The following is a 22,591-nucleotide window of genomic DNA, read 5'->3' as shown; positions in this document are numbered from 1 at the left end:
AAATAGTGCCAAGCGATTGTGTGGTCTGACTTTTTCCTGGAGAACGATTTTGTGATGCAAATGTATTACTCTTTTGAACGCATATTGTTTTGAGAAGCAAAACGCTTTATTTTTTTAAACCCCAGCCAACTAGCCGGACTACTTTTGTCAAGACCAAAATGAGGCTGGAACTCGGCTCACAGGACGCAGCAGGGGGTAAGAAAATGTTCATAAATGATATTGCTAGTATGGGATGTGATACAGCTTCATGTCAAAAGAGGCAAACTATCCCTTTAAGTGAACTCTTGTTTTTTATTTTCATTTCCAAATGAAATGTCCAAGAATTCAAGAATTGAAGCTATAAGATCCTCAAATTTATCCTCAAAAACAGACTTTATAAAACACACTGACTTACGTCTGCATTGCAAGTTTAAGAACTGTTCAAAAAGCCGTTATGGACGGACTTCTCCGAGACTAATTTGTGACACACACTAATTGTCCCCAACTCCACGGGAGTTTTTTCCTGCTGCACACACACTCAGAAAACACCAGCTCCCGCATCCAACGCCCTCTGAGCTCTATTCTCTCGGTGCTGAAAAACCTCTGGGAGAAAACAGCCCCTTCCTGAATTCCAGCTCGCTTTCTTCATATAGGAAATAAGTGTGTGCGTGTGTGTGTGTGTGGAGGATGCTGCTGGGATATAAACAGCAGCATATATAAAGAGACAAAGAGGAGCCGGTCAGAGTCGATGTGTGAGCCTTTAGGGTTAAAATGAGAGACACAGTGAAGCTATGCATGCACAGACTGTAGGTTTACACTGGAAAAAATGCCCCTCCAAAAATAAGTAAGAAAAACAACAAATACAAGACGTTTTTTGCTTGAAATAAGCAAAAAAATCTGCCAATGGAACTAGTGAAAATCGGCTTGTCAAGATTTCTTGAAATAAAATGTGATATTTAGGACTTTTGAGTTAAAAGTGATCTTGAAATTAGCTTAAAAACCTCTTCAAATGTCAAAAAAAAGCTTGTTTCATATGATATGTGACTCAAAACAATTTGTTTTCAAGACTTTTTCATTTAACAAGATATTCCAGATGTATTGTCGTCCAACAAGTCCCTATATCTGGCTGAAATAGAACTTGTTAGGCAGTTGTGTCTTATATTAAGTGTAATGAGATATTTGGACTAGAAATGACACAAATATACTTGGTAAGACTTTGATTTTTTTCCAGTGTAATTCTTGTGTGTCAGCCTCGATGTATTCAGACTTCATTAAAGGAGAGATCCATGCTGTTAGGGACGTTTAAAGTTTGTAAAACCTTCAGAGGGACTCAAGGAGGCTGGAAACAGGACAAAACCTGCCTATACACTTTAAATTTGTCCTAAAAACACTTGAACTCGACGTCAGCTGTTATTGTGAAAGTGATTTTTGGATTATTTCATTTTATTATTATTATATTTTTTTGTTTTATTGCACCAAACAGACCAGGCCAAATTCCTTATGATGTGAAAATTAAAATAACTAAATCAAATCTTTTCTGATTCTGGTGAATGTGAAGGTTACTGTTCAGATATGCAGAGCAAACAGGTTCCACAGAGCGATAAATTAAAAGAACAAACTATCACCGAGCAGCAGGAGTGTTGATGCCCTCAGATTAGGTTTTTCAGACACTTTTCCATACAAAATGCATCAATGCAGAACTGCTTTGTTCTTTTTCTTTGGCTTCATCGAACAGTTATTTTTACAGATGGAGCAGGAGAAGCTCAATTCACTGTTTAACCCGTGTATTTCTAAAGGTTCAGTCTGCACAGGGCTAATGTGGGCTGTGGTGGTTCTGGAGTGGGTGATAGCTTCCTCTGTAGTTCCCCCGCTTCTACAATATCTACACATCAGTGTATCCATGGGCTTCAACACATTAACGGGGATCAAATGATGGGAAATATCTGTAATATTTGATTCTTCTAAAGTAATTTCCTGGATCAAAACTAAAGTGAATAGGAGCTCATCTACATCACCGTCTTCCCTCCACTGTAGCTGCACTCACAGTTAACTCATGCTCCTTTACCTCCTTCATTATTCAAAATGAACAGAAATCCAGTTATATAACACGAAGACAGAAGTTCTTATCAGATTTGGAAAGCTCGGCACGAGACATCTCCCCTCTGAGGTAATTGGTGTTGCTTCTGAAAGATCAACAGTTTAAACCGAATGTATCCGTAAACCATCACTATTATTTAACACCCTAAAGATAACACAGGCGTTACGCTTCCAGTTGAAAAAGAACCCCGAATCTGCTGCAGAGAGTGCTGGTTCTGTCCAGAAGGGGCTTCAGGGGTTCAAGTTGAGCCTGCAGCGGAGGAGATTACTGTGCTGAGTCTAAGTCGGTGTGAGGTAGAGCGAGTGTGATGGAACATGCACTTTTTCTCTGATTTCACTCAGTGGGGTCACATGGCCCTGAAAGGATCGGATTATTGGCTAAAATACAATAAGACTGAGTTGAGCAAGGGTAATTCTCCTTGGATATATGGCGGTGAATGAATGGGATCAGAGGCACAAAGCGTGTCATACCCCGGTATGATAGGTGGCGCTGTACCCATTCCAACTATTGCTAATAGAGCCACTTCCTGTTGACCTCTTCACCACCAACAACAACAACAAACTCAGGCATTGGAGAAAGATGGAGAACGCAGAGCAAGATGAAGCTACGTCCCTCTACATTTGGTCTGTGATGAGCTGCTTGTTGCACAAACGCGATGCCCAACGGAGCATTCTCCATCGCGTTGTTTGTTTCTTTCTGACGGCGACAACAACAGTAATATCGTCTCCTTTGACTTCCGGGTCACGACCCCGGGAAAAAATCTGGAGCATGCTCAGAACGCAAAGTCTAATTCACCAAGTGCTTCTTCAGGTCTCTGGGCCCCTAGAATCCTTCTCCTTTTCCCCCCTTTTCGGCGCCCCCGCCTGGTTCGTTTTCCGCCCGTTCACCCTGGCTCGGTTTCTTGTTCTGTTCACTTTTCATTTGAATGTATTTTGGATGTTTGTTTGTATTTCCTGCTGAGCAGCATTTTGGTTTGAAGTTTTAATTGAATCTGACATTAATGCCTTGACTTCATAACAACCAGGTCCAGAATGACAGCTGAAAATCTTTTTAACTTTCTTTAAAAAACTGTAAAGTAATTTAGCCGATGAGGATGTTATTTCCAGGGCACATTTCGTCAGGACTTTTGTCAGATAGAGGCTCCCAAAAATGATTGAAAGCAAATTTTAATTTAAACAACTTTTAATCTCTTTTCTTCTACTTTAGAAGATGCATTTATGTATGTGTGCAGATTCATCCATTATTCCTTAAAAAAAAGGAATAATAAAATAACAGTTTAGTGTATAAATAGCATAAAAAAAATGGAAGATTTATACATTCTTTGGCTGAAACTGCGTGTTTGTTCAAGGCTGAATCAGCTTTAGCTGACACGGTTTCATATAGAAATATTTATGAAGTTAAGGGGAGTTTTAAGGATGAACTGAGCCAAACTAACAAGAACCTCATGGACCAAATATAAATCGGTCTCTACAGGCAGGTATCTGGGAAGTCTTTTTGAACACTTACTCAAGATAAAGAATTTGAGATAGAAAAAATAAACAAAAACAAACTGAGGTCAGTAATGTCTAAAAATTAGGGCTGGGCGAGTTAACTCGTTAAACGCCGACAAATATTTTATCGCGCATTAACACAGGTTTTATTTATTTATTTTATTATTGTAAAAGTCTGTTGCTCCCAGGCTTTTATTTTATAAAAGTCTGTTGCTCCCAGTCTTTTATTTTGAAAAAGTCTGTTTGCTCACAGGCTTTTATTATTGTAAAAGTCTGTTGCTCACAGGCTTTTATTTTGTAAAAGTCTGTTGCTGTCAGGGAAATCATGTGATTAATTAGATTAAACATTTTAATCGTTGCCCAGCCCTAATAAAAATATGTTCAAAGGATTAAAAAAGGCTGAATTAAACCACAATATGGAGTGAAAGTATCCTTGAGATGCTTTTTTGTTAACTGTCGCTCTCAGACGCTCCTCTGCAGGTTCTGACTCATCAGCTTCGTACGGCTGATTTCACCGTTTTTCTTCTGCTTGTTTTTAAAAAGCTGACCTCAGACTCTTTTCTTTCCTCTGCTATCAGCTCAAAGGGGGCCTCAGGAGTCAGGACCGCCTCTTACATAACCCGCCGACTTCTTTTTTTTCTGCCTCTCCTTCTGAAAGCGACTTTAAACAGGATGCTGAAATAGTTTGTTTAAATGTACCCAGAGTCCCCGGCTGGTCCCACCCAATCAAACATGAATAAACATTTCCTGACTGTAATTGCAAATGTACAGATACTGGCTTCCCACTGCTGACACACACACAGCCAGAGGATCCACAGCCCAATGCAGACAATAAGGTCTCGATTGTTATCGGACTATTGTGTGTGTGTGTGTGTGTGTGTGTGTGTGTGTGTGTGTGGTGCCCTCCCAGCGCCACCCTGCTGTGATGTATGTCGGCCATGTCTGAACTTGCACCTTATATAAGCCCGAACCTTCTAACTGTTTACCATCACACAAATGCTCAGCAAGTACGGACAGGATACATTCAGAGGGCCGAGTGTGTTTTTATATTCTAAATGTGAGAATTCATCTGAACTGTAATGACAGCGGATGTCCCGATCAAGATTCTTAGTCCCCCCCCGATAAACGATCCGAGCCATTTAAGATTGAGAATCCGCCGATTCAGAGTCTAAATCTGGCACTTTGGTGGTGTTTTTCTGCAGCAGCGTGATAAAAAGAGAGGAGAGAAAAGCAAAGTGGTGCAGCACGTCTTTTATTTTATCATCAAAGGCAGCACTGTGCAAAAGTCTGGAGCCGCTCTCTCATTTCTTTATGCGTTGCCAGGAAAACAGGAACCATGAGCAGTTTACTCCTTAAGCTTCTGTTTGAAGAAGAAGGGAAGAGGGCTGAAGGACAATCAAATGGGAACTAAAGCTAAGGGAGACGAGCAAATTTTCATGGAGCAATCACAGAACATGTAGCGCCAAATATCCTATTTAATTAATGTAGGATAAATATAATTATCGTAGCACTTACCCTGTGCTTCCCTACCCCTCTACTGCACTTTATCTTTCTGTACTTCCCTCTATCTCTACACTGTCCCCCCCCCCCGTCACCTCTGACAGAGTCTGTGTTGTAAACCGCATACTACATACTACATATTACATACGGCATACTCATCAATCAAACAGTATGCAGAGCGTTTACCCACAATGCATTTCGCTCCTGCCCGAGCCAAAATCAGCCGGCCTGAAGCTGATTTCACTTAAGCTCTAAACTCTGTAAACTTTAGCAACATTTGAAACATTTTCAGGCGAGAAAGTATGGTTTAGATCCCCAACGTGTTGAAAATCTGACAAAATACCGGCTATTTACAATTTTGTTCCCACGAATTTGGCGCTACTAAATATTATATTATATTTCCGTATATAAATATACGGAATATTTCCCTATACCATAAGGTGACAGTAGGTGATTTAACATTGATCCAGTTAATTAAAATACAGTTTTAAGTTTTATTGAATGAGATTTTTTCTTTTTGGGTGGTAGTAACAGTCTTGTATCCCAGCAGAGCTCTTAGATCCAAGGACTCAGGTCAGCTGGTCCAGTCCAGAGTCCAGACTAAACATGGAGAAGCAGCATTTAGCTGTTATGCTGCTAACAAGTGGAACAAACTGCCAGTGGAGATTAAACTTTCACCAAATGTAGACATTTTAAATCCAGGTTAAAGACATTTCTGTTCTCATGTGTCTATGCATGAAATCTGCACGATATCTTTGAATTTATCTGGACTGTTGCTTGTTTTTAAATTCATTTAAATGATTTTATTTGTTTCTCTTTATATTCTTTTATGTATTTTTAATGCTTCTTCCACTCCCTGCTGCAATGCTTTTATTTTATGAAAAGCACTTTGAACTGTTTTGTTCATGAAATGTGTCATAAATAAATTTAATTTGATTTGATTAGACCTGATGCACATTTCTTTCCTTTAAGCCGTTTGCCTTCTTTTTTCAGCAGTAAGGTGGGGAAGCTAGAGAGTTGGTGGCCATTTGGATGGACCTCTCCAAAAGAAAAGAGGCAGCTAACATACCTCCAAGATAAAAAAAACGAGTGGTTGAAAGAAAGAAATCTTGTTCCTACAGTGCAGTGACAGTTGTTTGACTTCATGATAAACAGTTTGTCTGTGTCCAACATCCTTTAATCACACACATTTCTATGAAACCACAGCTGCCCTGAGGGCTTCTGCACTGCTCTACTGTCTGTTGATTTCCACTTATTTCCACTACAAAGCTGAAGTTTAATAATTCTCATTGTCATTCTTTATTCTAATTCAGTTTCGATCAGATGGAAGGAAAAATGTACAAAAAAATCCCTCAAATCCATCTCTGACAAAGTAAAAAAGACATTTTTTACCATTTTACAAGAGTCTCTCATCAATGGAACGGCCTTCACAACTGTGGAGCTGTTGAAATATAAGGCTTATCTGATTAAATAAAGCTTGGGTAACAATAGCACAGCATGCATGCAGCGACACAAAGTCTCTAAGAACATGTGTGTTTCTGCTTTAGCCTCCAGGAGTCACAGCCTGCTTCTCCTCACCTGAAAACATGAAGAAACTATAAAAATCCTTCATCATAATCAGTCGAGGCGGGGAACAAGCAAGAAAAAAATAAAATAACATAACAAGGCGGTTTGAACTTTTGTTCCGTGTAGGAAAACAAAAAAAAGTGAATTGCTGCCCTATTTTCCTCGGAACATTGCAAGCCATTACCGTTTGGCTGCTGGCCATTACCACACAGATCCACGGAGTGATTTCATTCAACACAACCTGGAGACGGAGCCTGTTCGAGGCTTACTTCACATCTTCACACCATCCAGTCGCTTTATAAATAACGCTACAGAGAAACTTTGACAGTTAACCGCTTTCAATCCATCGCATTCTCACCTGTTTTTGTGCACTTTACCTTTAAGAGCCTACTGATGGCAACAGGAAATGGTAATAATTGGAGGGCAGTGTGTTGTGTGTGGCCCTGGAACTTCATCATAAATAACTGAATTCAGAGAAACAGGCCAGAGCATTCCACATCGTATGAAAAGCAAACACATCCGTGCATCTGCATGTACTAATAACGGTTGTTTCTGTAGGAATTAGAGCTCCATCGGTGACAGAACCACACAGGAGTGTGGGACTCATCCCAAACAGAACACACCAGAACCTGTGTGGTACACCGAGTTGTTCCAGGGTGAATTGCATCTCTGTCTTCCCTCCCGACAGAAACAGGCTCCTCAGCAGGAGACTGGCCAAACAAGCTCTGGCTGCAGCGTATTCAAGAGGAAGCAGCAGAGAGAGGTGTGAGTTCTACGGGCGAACTGGACCGTAGCACCGCTGGATCAGCTACAGAACAACTTATTCTGCACGATAAACGAGTCCTTCAAAAGCTGCGCTTTCATCCTATAAAAACTCGGTGAAATAACAGATGTCAGCATTTCCTCTTGATGCTCAAACCGATGCAGATGTTGCACAAACGTGTCTCTTAAAGGAGAAGTTCTGTGTTTTTTTTCAACCTGGACCTTCTTAAATTATTTTTTTGTGCTTTTATGCCCTTAAAGAGATAGTTCACCTCTTTTGACATGAAGCTGTATGACATCCCATATTAGCAACATCATTTATGAACATTTTCTTACCCCCTGCTGCGTTCTGTGAGCCGAGTTCCAGCCTCGTTTTGGCGTTGATGAAGGTAGTCCGGCTAGTTGGCTGGGGTTTAAAAAATAAAGCGTTTTGCTTCTCAAAACAATATGCGTTCAAAAGAGTGATACATTTGCGTCACAAAATCGTTCTCCAGGAAAAAGTCAGACCTCACAATCGCTTGGCCCTATTTTCTCTCCCTTCGTATCACTGCCTGCTGTGTAGACTGAGCAGACCGAAGTGCAGACTGAGCAGTCCCCTGCTTCCGAGCAGCAAACACCGTAACAGGTGCGGCTGTCGGCAGGCGGCAGCAGGCAGTGATACGAAGGGAGAGAAAATAGGGCCAAGCGATTGTGAGGTCTGACTTTTGACTACTTTCATCAGCACCAAAACGAGGCTGGAACTCGGCTCACAGGACGCAGCAGGGGGTAAGAAAACGTTCATAACTGATGTTGCTAATATGGGATGTCATACAGCTTCATGTCAAAAGAGGCAAACTATCCCTTTAATGGACAGGACAGTTCAAGAGAGACAGGAAGCAGGGGGCAGAAAGAGGGGGAAAGACACAGGGCCGTCCGATGCGTGACTCGAACCGAGGCCAGCTGCAGCGAGGACTATAGCCTCTTGTACATGGGACGCCTGCTCAACCCACTACGCCACCGACCACGCTGCCTGGAACTTATTTCTGGCATAAAATACGTTCATCTACTCACCGATAACAGTTTGGTGAAAGTCGGCATCCTTCGGAAGATATTTAGATCACTGAAGATCAGCGTATATCCATGTAACAGGAGAGCACAGGGCAGAGACAATACAGCCTCTGAATAAGGCGTTATCCGTCTTCATTTCACCAATACTTTACGACCAATAAATGAATGAACTCAGAGCTGCCGTGTTGTTGTTATTGGGGGGCTTATAAGCTTTCTACACGCGCATCTACTGTGTTCCAGTGCCTCTAAGCTTCATTTGAAGCAGCTAACAACATGTGTTTCCATGTTTCCTGTAAAAACAGAAGCTGGGGAGGCCGACCTCCTCACAAACGTCCCAGTCTGCTCTGATGGGTCAGATCCATTTATCATTTATAAGAGTTAATATCTCAACTGATGGGTGAGTAATCAAGCATTTTTCATCATTTTTTTTTAGGAAAAACACAAAACCACAACAGTTTTTTGGCATTGTTGGGACAGATACTGTTGCATGGGGGGGTGCAGTTCAAGAAAGATCTTATATACAAATATTAAAATGTCAAATTTAATGTCATAGACAACAGAAAATGTCATTGATGTAATTACAAACCGTGACAAACTTGTTGTTTTTGCCTTAATTCAACACGTGTGATGAAAGCAGCGTGTTTCTGTGTCTGTATGCAAGCAGAAACCAAAGGCTGTACACCTTTCAGCATAAACAGCATAGAGAGGAATCTTCACAGAGTAGAACTATGCGGGTAAAGTAAATAAGGTGTCGTCAGTTTCTTCAAAAACAGCCCACATAACAACACAAATGATTTCTATAAATGTTCTCCGGTGGCTCTGTTAGTAAATGTCTGAGCAAAGGTTCGGGTCTGAGGAGCACGTCATGTCAATAAGGGTCCTTTCAAGTATGAAATCACAAAATAGTTTGTGCATGCCTGACCTGCAACCCAAAAAGCAGCGATCATGACTCCACTAATGGCCGCCGCCGTGAAAAAAAAAACACTCTCTGTGAATTAGGACTGACACGTTTGGCAGGGGAAGTGTACCTGAAATGTGTGTGTGCCTGATGCACAAGTGCTTCTTTTGTTTCCGCCCCACACTAAATTTACCCTCACTGTTGATCTTCATGATGTCTGACAGATGTTAGACGTAAGCTAAGGGCACTGCTGGTTCTCCAGCATGCTATCATCTTACCGCTCCGTTATGTAACAACAAATGACACCGCATGATCCTCGATGGTCCAAAAAGATTTGATTTGATTGGAAACAGACCTGCAGAGAAGTCCTGAAGAAACGTGGTTTTCTCAAGGTTTTCTAACCTATAAAAGACTTCTTCTGAGGGTTTTTACATCGCTTAGCAACAGACAAGCGATCTGATGACACTGTTCATTCATACGTGTGTGTACACGAGTTAGAGGCATGAAGGGACGAGGGATATAATGTTAATGGAGGGAGGAACGGATGGAAACTCGCTGGTTTCTCTTTGGTCCTTCAGTTTGACGCTTACCTGAAAGAGCAAACAGAGAGCCAAGGCCGTTCTGTTCTACTGTGAGATGGTTTATGACTCAAAAAGTTGCACTTTTTACAAGGGCTGGGCAACGATTAATATGTTTAATCTAATTAATCACATGATTTCCCTGATTGCATTTGTACTCAAAATCCAAAAATGAATCCAGAAGTAGTGTATAGCTTTTAGCTTTGTTTTATTTTAAATGTGCTGCCATATGAATGAAAGTGCCATAACATTTGTTGTGCAAACACACTTTTAACATCAGCATCTTTCTGTAGTTTTTATGTAGAAGCCTCGCTCCACTGTCTGTTTCCTTGAATGACTTGCTGCTATCAGTTGTGTGTTTTGCCTTTAAGTGATATTTTAGACTGGAACTACTACGCTGAGAAGACAATTCAACTTGGCTGTAAATGCAGGAGTTTTCTTAAAATTTATTTTGAAATATGTTGACAAAAGCGTTTTGCTTCTCAAAACAATATGCGTTCAAAAGAGTAATACATTTGCATCACAAAATCGTTCTCCAGGAAAAAGTCAGACCTCACAATCGCTTGGCCCTATTTTCTCTCCCTTCGTATCACTGCATTACACCTGTTACGGTGTTTGCTGCTCGGAAGCAGGGGACTGCTCGGTCTACACAGCAGGCAGTGATACGAAGGGAGAGAAAATAGGGCCAAGCGATTGTGAGGTCTGACTTTTTCCTGGAGAACGATTTTGTGATGCAAATGTATTACTCTTTTGAACGCATATTGGTTTGAGAAGCAAGACGCTTTATTTTTTAAACCCCAGCCAACTAGCCGGACTACTTTCATCAACACCAAAACGAGGCTGGAACTCGGCTCACAGGACGCAGCAGGGGGTAAGAAAATGTTCATAAATGATGTTGCTAATATGGGATGTCATGCAGCTTCATGTCAAAAGAGGTGAACTATCCTTTTAAAGCGGCACTTTTATAAAAACGAAGGTTGGGGTTAGCGGTTCGAGCCCAAATCTAACGCCAACCTCGACCCCGAAACCTTCACACAGCCCATTTAAAGAAAAGAGCTTTGAAGAAAATGTCCTCATTTTCAAAAATTGCTCCAATTCTAGAGGCATGAAACTGCACACACACATAATTGGACCGGTGTGATGACATACTGCTCGTATTTAATGCAAAGCTCCAGCTCACACTGCAACAGCAGAGCTAGATTTTAAATGCTTACTAACAGGACCCCTACATACACCTAAAGTTATGTTTTTCTTTTACACTAAATACGTCTTATCAGGAAAACGAGATGTGGAGGTAGAACATCTTCAAGTCTGGAGCATTATTATGAGAGAGGAAACAGGTATGATGTATGATTTTTGCCACGTTTGTTCATTTTTTTAATGTATATCTGTCGCGTACAGTCAACTTTCTCAGTTAACGCCTGTGTTTAGTTGCAGTGTGGCTCATCAGAAGAGAAGGTGCCCCGATCTCCATCAAACAGCCTCGTAAATTTTCACCTGATTGAGCACAGCGGGTCAACTGGTATGCAAGGATTTTCAGCTCAAATGTGCACGGCAAAGAGAGGTGGCAACAGTAACAGAACAATGACTTTCAGTTCCCTGTCAAAGGTTAAATTACTCAGGCATGTGTTGAGTGGATTAATGCCAACCAAACAGAGGAGATAAGTGCTTCTACTCACTGCTTCATGGACTTTGCAGTCTTTAACCGTTACTGCAGTCCATCCACTAACTAACAGCTTAGCTAACAGCTTAGCTAACAGGTTGAGCTAACAGGTTGAGCTAACAGCTTAGCTGTGGACTTGTTTTAATGGTGTAAAGGTGACATGAAAAAAGCATTTTTTATTGTGAAGCCAAAGAAGAGACAAATCGACGCAGGTTACTCTTACAATAATTCCATAATTAGGTAGAAGTTAGGCCTCGGAGGTAGCTGAACACAGTCTTCGGTTGCAGACTGATACGTTATAACTACAGATGTTTTACTTGTTATCTTTACTCATGTTGGTCAAATGAGGTCATATATGTGGGTTGTGTTTGAAGATTTGTACCTTCAGTGAGTGGAAGGGTGGCCAAGACTCTGGATACAATCAAAGTTTATCATCCCTCCATTTTCTATACCCACTAAAGCCAATTCAGGGTCGCAGGGGGGCTGGAGCCCATCCCAGCTGTGGGGTACACACTGGGCGGGTCACCGGTCCATCACAGGGCCACAGAGTCAAACTAACATGCATGTTTTGGAGTACCCAGAGAGAACGTGCAAACTCCACACAGAAAGGGATTTGAACCAGGAACACCTGTTGCTGTGAGGTGCCGGTGCTAACCACCACCCCACCGTGCAGCCCTGAAAATTAGGGCTGGCCGAGTTAACTCGTTATTATTGCGTTAACTCATTAATTATTTAATGCAGACAAATAATATATATAAATTATTTGTATATAGGGTTATATAGGTACAAATAATATATATAATAATATATATATATAAATATACATCATATATATATTATTTGTCGGCGTTAAATAACTAAATTATTAACAATATTATATATATATATATCATTATTAAAAAATTATATAATTAATATTAAAATTACTAAAATTAAAATTTTAAATTATGTTGAATTATATTACAATTATGTTGAATTATGTTGAATTACATTAGAATTATGTTGAATTATATTGAATTCTATTAGAATTATATTTGTTTCCTTAAATCAACTCCTTTTTTGCTCAGTGACTTCAGTCCTGTTTGACATGTGCTTCATCCTTGTTTGGTTCTGTTTCTGTCTTGATCTCCATCTGTCTTTCCATCTCTCAGAGTCGCTCCATCAGTCTCTGAGCAGACGAGAACAAAGCTTCATTAATGCACCTGGCGGGTTTCTGGCCGTCTCTGCTTCCTCTGATGTTCACCCATTACACTTCATTATAAATCACTCACTCTCCGCTGTACTGCAGCCTTTACTTCCCTCCTTTTTATCTGCTTTTCTTGATTTAGTTAAAAAACACTAGCCGGCGCATTATTCTCACAGTTCAAAATAAGTTTCTTTCCCATCATTTTATTCACTTCTTCCCCACTCGGCCTCGGTGTGTGGAGCAGAATGAGGCCCGGTGTTACTGTTGTATAATGTTATTTACATTTCTCTGTGGTAATTAGGCCGACAGGGGAACAACCGTGATCCCACAGTCGATTAAGAAGAATGAGAGGGAGGAGGAGGAGGAACATGGAGGGAGGGGAGAGTGTAGGTAGGACATAGGTCACAGAAAGTACAAAGACTCTTTTAACAGAGTGATGTCATCGGGCAAAAATGGCTTCCTCAAAGGAGAAGGTGGACGGAAAACATTTTATTTTACGTGATAATAAGAATAAAATAACACATTATTTTCTCATGAACCTTTAAGACTAAAAAATAGCTAAACCGCTCACACACACACACACACACACCTTTAAACCAATAACTGCCTGGAAGCTGTCAGCAGCAGAAGTGTGTGAAGAAACATGTCTGAACACAGAGCCGAGCGCTCGATGCCTGCAGGTACGCAACACTGACAGGCCTCACATGCAGGAAAAGGACGGGTGGTGAAAAACAAATGTGAACTACAGTCGCAGACGTTGTATATCAGTAACTCTGCATATGTTATTTAGTATTTCCAGTATGGATTTTGTTTTTAAGAACTAGATGTTCCATACTGCATACTACATACTTCCATACTGCATACTCATCGATCAGACAGTATGCAGAGCGTTTACCCACAATGCATTTTGCTCCTGCCCGAGCCGAAATCAGCCGACCTGAAGCTGATTTCACTTAAGCTTTAGAGCTTAAGTGAAATAAGAGTTTAGACTCTGTAAACTTTAGCAACATTTGAAACATTTTCAGGTGAGAAAGTAGTCGTTTAGATCCCCAACGTGTTGAAAACCTGACAAAATACCGGCTATTTACAATTTTGTTCCCACGAATTCAGCGCTATTAAAGCTAGCCACAGTGAGCAATGCACTTCCGGTTATTTTCACAAAATAAAATACCCGTTGCCTTTTATCATAGGGAAAGCCATTACGATACAATTGGTGCTTTTGTTTTGAAAACAGGAAGTGAACCTACCCTCGTTGTAGATAGCTTGAAACTGCCCTTTTGACAAGAAATGACGATCGGCGGCATCTTGGGTAGTTTGAGTATGAGTAGTAATCTCATGATGCATACCCAACATTTTGGCGAATCTAGTACGCATCCGGGAACTTCTCGCTTACTCACTCAAAAAGTTAGTAGGAGTAGTAGGAGAAGTATGCGGTTTCGAACACAGCCTTTCATTTAGTTTAAGGAGCATCAAACAGTGGGATCTTTTAAACAAAACATCTAAAGCCCTCCATTCTGGGAACTGGATCTCTCAACCTGTTAGCTAAGCTGTTAGCTAAACCTGTTAGCTCAACCTGTTAGCTAAGCTGTCAGTTCACTTTCCACTGTTGGCAATGAGTTCTGGGTGTTGATCGAAGTCAAAGAATGGAGCTCAAATTTAAGGCTCCGTTTACACGATAGGAAGACTCAGATATTTTCCTGCGGTTTGGCCTCTAATTTACACCAAAACCCCGTTTTTATCACAGAAAATGATTATTTCTAAAACCTCCGGCCCAAGTGGAGATTTCTGATAACGCCGGTTATGTGTTGCCGTGTCAACTGGGAAAAACGGCGTTTTAGGTTCTTAAACGTCACATTATGCGCCAGAAAATGCTTAACGTCATGCGAGCGCCTTATGTTTACAGTTTGTTTGGCTACTGATCAGGATTATCATGGATGATGTTAAAGTTCTACTAATTTTTACGTTTGTGGCCTTATTGCATTTGCCACCCCAAACCTGCTCGCACAGTTCAAAATAGAGGAGCACCACTCTTCCGTGGCCACTCCTGCGTCCAGTATCCACTGACTGTCTATATTTCCCTCTTATTGCCTTCAGTTTTGTTGTGATATTTGCTCGCATTATCTCCTCCTTCACATGAGGAATGTCCTCGATTCTGAGGATTTTTATTGGCTTGCATGGCTTTATTCCTTTCCCTACACTGCCGCCAATAGGTTTGACATAGTTATTATGGCGCTTGACGGCGTATTTATGCGGGTTGATGTAAATGACAAGTTTTTTGAAAACGATGCTGTGTGCACGATGCTATTATTGAAAACAGAGGGGGGGAAATATTCGTTTCTCTAAATACCCGGCTATGTGTAAATGTGGCCTAATTCTAGACAGCTAAAAAGTTTCTATTGTAAGAACTTTTATTTCTAGCAAGAACTATGCATAATATTTTCATAATATTCGTTCAGAGAATGTAGACAAACTTCCCAGAACACTCTGAGAAAATGAACTTAGAGTTCATTTAGAATCACTAACATGCATTTTTTGGATGCTTGGAGGGAGCTGGAGTAGCCAGAGTGAACCCATGCATGCAGAGAACATGCAAACACAAGAAGAACCCAACCGGGATTTGAACCAGCAATAACTGGAGGTTGAAGCTAAGAAGTGCTGCCTGTATGGGCTACATACCATTTTAAACTTAAGAAATCAAAGATAACCCCAACGAGAAGTCAGATTTCACCAGTCTGGACAGAAAAAATAATCCGAGTGAACTGCTGATGGAAATATCTGCATTTTGATGGCATTTCTAGCAAGAACTATGCATAATATTTTCATAATATTCGTTCAGAGAATGTAGACAATCTTTTGTTTATTAGTTTCGCCAAAGATTTTAGTATCTCCTTGAAAAAACGTAACAATAAAACGTTTTGTACCGTTGTTAAGGTGGTTGCTATGGAGCAATGTAAATGAATAGGCCAAATAAAATGTAGTATTGTCACAATTTTTGGGGGCCAAATTGTGACAATACTACGTTTTTGTGGACCAACGTAGCTATCACACGTTTTTCTGTGAGATTGGGTTGAAAGGACACAAGAAGTGGACTGAAAATCAGTGGCAGCAGGTCTGATGGAGGGATGAATCCTCCCCAGAGCCTGGAGCTCAACATTACTGAAGCAGTGTGGGATCATGTTGGCAGAGAACGGAACAAAAGGCAGCCCACATCCTTCAAGAAGCCTGGAGAACTATTCCTGAAGACTCCTTAAAGAAAGGACAGAAAGCTCGTCTGAGAGGGTTCAGGCTGTGTTGGAGGAGAAAGGAGCTCAGAGCAGATATTCACCTTAAATACTGTATTTGTATTTATGTTTGCACATGTTTCAGTAAAGTGTTGCACCTATTTCCTGTTTTGCTGGACGTAAGGAAATGAGGGTTAACTCAAGGACAGTTCTGTTCCACCTTAAAAAAATTTCCTCCTCTTTAACTGTAATCTATAAACAGATCTATACTCTGAAAAATATTCTCTTCCCTTCTCACATTGTATCCTAATCAAGTTTTATTTTATTTGTATTGTGATATATGTTATATAACTCCTTTAAAAATATGATTTAAAGCAGAAATTCTCCAGCAGAAGTCTGAGTTGAATCCCCCCCCCCCCCCCCCCCCCCCTTACATAACCGGTGGCTGTGAAGCTCTGTGTGTGTGGCTGCATGAAGAATACAGAATGTATATGTGGGTTTGTTTATCGTACTCACATCGAACCCAGAACATCAAGCACAGGAGAGCTGGGCGGGAGGGTGAGGGGAAATCAGGGAGGTCGGGGGGGGGGGGGGGGTGGGGGTGGGGGGGGGGGGGGGGGGAGTGAGGTGATGAAAAGGGTTAGCACAACATATGGAATACACATCAGGTCTCTGATAAGGATCGCAGCAGTTACATAAGAGCCAAAGAGCATTTGTTTCGTCCAAGAACACAGTGGCAACCACCCCTGACAGCCTGTGTGTGTCTGATGGAAAGAGTAAGAACAGAAAAATAACACGAAATAAGCAGTAAATGACAGGAAGAAAGCGCCATATTCAGAATTACTGTCTGCTTCTCACCCAGCCAAAATGCACGTGTTTGTGTTTGCTTCCAAGCAAAATAACCAAAACGAAACTGTGAGACGCAAACTTCCCAGAACACTCTGAGAAAATGAACTTAGAGTTCATTTAGAATCACTAACATGCATTTTTTGGATGCTTGGAGGGAGCTGGAGTAGCCAGAGTGAACCCATGCATGCAGAGAACATGCAAACACAAGAAGAACCCAACCGGGAATTGAACCAGCAATAACTGGAGGTTGAAGCTAAGAAGTGCTGCCTGTATGGGCTACTGTACATTTTAAACTTAAGAAATCAAAGATAACCCCAACGAGAAGTCAGATTTCACCAGTCTGGACAGAAAATAAAATCCGAGTGAACTGCTGATGGAAATATCTGCAAAAAACAAGAGACTTTCATTCTTCATCTCTTTGTCATATGAGCCCCCCAGCTGTAATGTGTGTTATAGTGTATGTTTAATACAAGCCTGAGCCTGCAGGGGCTGAAGCGTGAGCCTGCAGGGGCTGAAGCGTGAGCCTGCAGGGGTTGAAGCGTGAGCCTGCAGGGGCTGAAGCATGAGCCTGCAGGGGCTGAAGTGTGAGCCTGCAGGGGCTGAAGCATGAGCCTGCAGGGGCTTTAGCATGAGCCTGCAGGGGCTGAAGCAAGAGCCTGCAGGGGCTGAAGCGTGAGCCTGCAGGGGCTGAAGCGTGAGCCTGCAGGGGCTTTAGCATGAGCCTGCAGGGGCTGAAGCAAGAGCCTGCAGGGGCAGAAACGTGAGCCTGCAGGGGCTGAAGCGTGAGTCTGCAGGGGCTGAAGTGTGAGCCTGCAGGGGCTGAAGCATGACCCTGCAGGGGCAGAAGCATGAGCCTGCAGGGGCTGAAGCGTGAGCCTGCAGGGGCTTTAGCATGAGCCTGCAGGGGCTGAAGCAAGAGCCTGCAGGGGCTGAAGCGTGAGCCTGTAGTGGCTTTAGCATGAGCCTGCAGGGGCAGAAGCAAGAGCCTGCAGGGGCTGAAACAAGAGCCTGCAGGGGCAGAAGCAAGAGCCTGCAGGGGCTGAAGCGTGAGTCTGCAGGGGCTGAAGCGTGAGCCTGCAGGGGCTGAAGCGTGAGCCTGTAGGGGCTGAAGCGTGAGCCTGTAGGGGCTGAAGCGTGAGTCTGCAGGGGCTGAAGCATGAGCCTGCAGGGGCTGAAGCATGAGTCTGCAGGGGCAGAAGCAAGAGCCTGCAGGGGCTGAAGCGTGAGCCTGCAGGGGCAGAAGCGTGAGCCTGTAGGGGTTGAAGCGTGAGCCTGCAGGGGCAGAAGCGTGAGCCTGTAGGGGTTGAAGCGTGAGCCTGCAGGGGCAGAAGCGTGAGCCTGCAGGGGCTGAAGCGTGAGCCTGCAGGGGCAGAAGCGTGAGCCTGTAGGGGTTGAAGCGTGAGCCTGCAGGGGCAGAAGCGTGAGCTTGTAGGGGCTGAAGCGTGAGCCTGCAGGGGCTGAAGCGTGAGTCTGTAGGGGCTGAAGCGTGAGCCTGCAGGGGCAGAAGCGTGAGCCTGCAGGGGCTGAAGCGTGAGCCTGCAGGGGCTGAAGCGTGAGCCTGCAGGGGCAGAAGCGTGAGCCTGTAGGGGCTGAAGCGTGAGCCTGCAGGGGCAGAAGCGTGAGCCTGCAAGGGCTGAAGCGTGAGCCTGCAGGGGCTGAAGCGTGAGCCTGCAGGGGCTGAAGCGTGAGCCTGCAGGGGCTGAAGCGTGAGCCTGTAGGGGTTGAAGCGTGAGCCTGCAGGGGCAGAAGCGTGAGCCTGCAGGGGCTGAAGCGTGAGCCCGACCCACGACCCGCCTTTCAGATAAAAACGAAGCATCTTTTAAAAGTCTCCGGTGCTCCACAGGCTGATTGCTCTTCAGCTTCTTTATTGTTGGGTTCCGGCTGATGAAAATCAACACCTGTGTAGGCGACTCTGTCAGGCTCAAGTTGCACTGAAAGGACTTTGCACATCAGTGCAACATGTAACCTGCCTCAAACACACACACCATACAGTAGCAACATAAAAGCACAAAGCCACTTTAGGTTTCCCGGCAGGAACATACGATAGACAAAACACACCGAGGCCTGCTGCCCTGTCCCCCCTTTGTGTGCCGCTCTGTCAGTCACTGATGGATAAACAGGCTGAATCTGATGGAAAGAGTGTGAATGAAAACAGGAAGTCAAAATACTTCACTATTAAAGTGACTCTGAGTATTAAACTGCTTCAAACTCAAGTCAGGCTACAGAAATGTCAGTTTAACAGAGCTGTGTGCACCACCTACTCAACAAGTAGAACTAGAAATGTGTCAATGCATCATGAACTCAATACCCGCATAATCCAACTCAGGGTTGTGGGGGGGTTGGAGCCTATGCCAGCTGCCATTTAACACAATTAAAATGATTCCACAATCAGCAGATTTGAAACAAAGGACGGGACACGGTCCCCACTTCGTGCAAAACCTGATCAGAGAATCATTCAAAGAAACACTTCTCAATTCAAGATCAGAAATATTTGTGGACTTTCAAGCATCTACAGGGCATAATACCGTGAAAGAGATCAGGGAGTCTGAAGGCTTTTTGAGCCACCTTTGAGCCCTCAGGCAGCACTACAGGACAATAGCATCATGTCCTGATGATGGATGCAGCCGCCTGGGCTCAGGAGTGCCTCAGAAAACCATTTCTGCTAAAACACAGTCTGCTGCAGCAGAAAAGTAACCAGAAACTATGTTACAGTTTTTATACGTCATCTTTTCCCAAGAGGTACATTGACCTGCCTGCAGTCCACATCCGTCTCCTGGTGAAACTGTTTGGAACATCATAAAGAGGAGAATCAGACAACAACAACAACCAGGGACTGTTGGGCAGCTGAAATCCTGGATTTAGCAGGAATGGACCCAGATTCCTCTGAAAAACTGCAACAATCAGCGTCCTCAGTTCCCAAAGCGTTTAAAAGTTTAATTAAAAGGAAGCTGATGGGGAACATACCTGTTTAAAATACAATGACACTGAGAACCATTGATTGGACTTCAACCAATAATGAACAAAGCACAGATTTAAGTTGCTGTTGCATGTTAGAAATTTGCCTTTTTTTTTTTTTTTTTTGAGGCGTATTCATTTGATGATGTCACTGACAGCTGTTGGGGCTCCTCAGAACGCACGTTTAACTGTGAATATGTGATGGACCGTGACCAAAATATTCCACAGATCTCCAGGTCAAAGCCTGAGTGAAATAAAGCTGGGATTCATTTTTACCTGAGAGAGAAGAAGTTTCCAATGTTTCATCAGAAAAAACTAAAACACAAACTTATATTAATTTTTTAGTCTTTTTCTTAGGGCTGGGCGAGTTAACTCGTTATTATCGCGTTTGCTCAATTATTTAACGCTGATAAATATTTTATCGCACATTAACGCAGGTTTTATTTTTAATTTATGTATTTTTTAAATTGTTTTTTGGGGCTCTTGTGCCTTTAATGGATAGAAAAGTTCAGAGAGACAGGAAGCAGGGGGCAGAGAGAGGGGGAATAACACGCAGCACAGGGCCGTCTGATGCGGGACTCGAACCAGCGGGCCAGCTGCAGCGAGGACTATAGCCTCTGTACATGGGGTGCCTGCTCAACCCACTACGCCACAGACCACCCCTGTTTTATTATTTATTTATTATTGTAAAAGTCTGTTGCTGTCTGCTGTGGAACCGGAAAAGAAAGTAATCGGCGGATCCACCAAACATGGAGAAGGGTACGGAACTTTTACTCGGCCATTTTCATTTTAAAGTTCTTCCAGACGGCGGAGTCGACAGAACCAAAGTCATCTGTAAACACTGCCAAGTTGAATTGTCTTCTCAGCGTAGTAGTTCCAGTCTAAAATATCACTTAAAGGCAAAACACACAACTGATAGCAGCAAGTCATTCAAGGAAACAGACAGTGGAGCGAGGCTTCTACATAAAAACTACAGAAAGATGCTGATGTTAAAAGTGTGTTTGCACAACAAATGTTATGGCACTTTCATTCATATGGCAGCACATTTAAAATAAAACTAAATGCTAAAAGCTATACACTACTTTTGGATTCATTTTTGGATTCTGCGTACAAATGCAATTAATCGTGATTAATCAGGGAAATCATGTGATTAATTAGATTAAACATTTTAATTGTTGCCCAGCCCTATTGAAAATCTATGAACACTGATGTTGGTTCTGATGGTTTACACCTCTGCTTTCAGGTAGATTTTCCCTTTTGAATTGAATATGTTAGTACTGTACATTTCAGATACCTTATACATTTAATTTAACCTATTTTATATTTATTCTATATTTTTCATTCATTTTTATTCATTTTCATTCATTTTTATTCACATTTCATATTTAATTTTAATTCTCTTTTTTTTGGTAGCAGGACAAGGAAGAATTTCACTGCACATTGTACTGTGTATGATTGTGTATGTGACGAATAAAACTATCTTGAAACATGTCGAGCAGAAAGCTAAGATGAATAAAGTCCTAATCGTGATTGTAAGGCTGAAATACAAGTTTTTAAAGTTAAAGATTAAAGTTAAAATATCGATTTTTGGATTTTGCGTACAAATGCGATTAATCGCGATTAATCAGGGAAATCATGCGTTTAATTAGATTAAACATTTTAATCGTTGCCCAGCCCTGCTTTTTCTTCACCCCACAGGTTTGTCACGAGTACAAACCGTGAAGATACAGCTGAATTTGCTTTCTAAACCGGTAGAAATGCAACTCAACTTAATTTGAATGAACATTAAAGCTCCTAAAACAAACTGAGCCTCTCTTATAACACAGCTTATATGTCTCATAACTTTAGGTTTTATGCTTGTGAGATCAGTGAGTTTCAGATTCAAACGTGGTGCGGTGCTGCCCCCTGCAGGCGCACCGCAGGCCTGCACCTGTGTGTGTGTTCTCTTACTTTTGTCTGGAAGCAGCAGAACAGCTGCGTCAGGTAGGGGTGCTTCCTGGCCAGGGCCAGGATCCTCTTCTCGGTCATGGTGCAGTCCACGTCATCGTCCTGCAGGATCACGTCCTTCTTCAGCACTTTGACGGCGTAAACCTCGTCGCTGCCTCTCATCTCCGCCAGCAACACCTGGTGACGTCACACACGAGACAGTCAGAAACAGAAACAAATCTCAGAGGTTCCAGGGCCAAGTCGTGCTCCCACCTTTCCAAAGCTTCCTTTTCCCAGAACTTTAATGAACAGAAAGTCATGGAGGTCCATCCTCTTCATCTCCGGGGTGCTGTGACCTTTGACCTCCCCGTTCTCCTTGCTTCCGTCTCCCTCCACGCCACCGACGCGGTTTCCTTCGCCTCCTCCTCCTGTGTCGCAGGTTGCCGTGCCGACGGAGGAAGGGGAGGACAGAGGATGCGCTTTGCGCTCCTCGCCGCGGTGGTCAAACGACAGAGCTTTGCGGATGTTCTCCAGCTCCTTCACATCTGCAGAGCAAACAAAGATCAGGTGAGCTGTGGGGGGTCTGTTTGCAGCTCGGAGGTCATGTGACTGGTCTGAACTCACCTTGGTCACACGGGGAGGTGGGCGCAGACTTGGAGCGATCGTCCTCCGTCTGAGGGATCCCTGATAACGGCTGCTGAGGATCCTGAGTCTGATGAAGCTGTTCAGAGACAATACGCCACCACCAGAGGTGGGTAGTAACCAGTTACATTTACTTGAGTAAGTTTTTGAAAACATTATACTTCTAGGAGTAGTTTTAAATCCCTATACTTTTTACTTTTACTTGAGTAGATTTGTGCAGAAGAAACTGTC

General features: G+C 42.7%; 1 protein-coding gene across 1 annotated transcript in view; it reads right to left on the bottom strand.

Annotated features, from left to right (window-relative positions):
- Positions 1 to 22,591, bottom strand: part of LOC142397576 (protein kinase C epsilon type-like) — a 145,768-nt gene that overhangs the window by 49,694 nt on the left and 73,483 nt on the right. Inside the window, exons 8-10 of the mRNA XM_075481046.1 lie at positions 22,343 to 22,439; positions 21,992 to 22,263; positions 21,743 to 21,916 (exon numbers count right to left, since the gene is read on the bottom strand). Of these exons, the coding sequence (XP_075337161.1) occupies positions 21,743 to 21,916; positions 21,992 to 22,263; positions 22,343 to 22,439 (543 nt within the window). The remainder of the gene's footprint in view (positions 1 to 21,742; positions 21,917 to 21,991; positions 22,264 to 22,342; positions 22,440 to 22,591) is intronic.

This window comes from Odontesthes bonariensis, chromosome 2 (assembly GCF_027942865.1).
Source record: "Odontesthes bonariensis isolate fOdoBon6 chromosome 2, fOdoBon6.hap1, whole genome shotgun sequence".
Taxonomy (NCBI): Eukaryota; Metazoa; Chordata; class Actinopteri; order Atheriniformes; family Atherinopsidae; genus Odontesthes; species Odontesthes bonariensis.
Note: the sequence above shows the minus strand (reverse complement) of the source record. Positions and strands in the feature narration are given on the sequence as shown.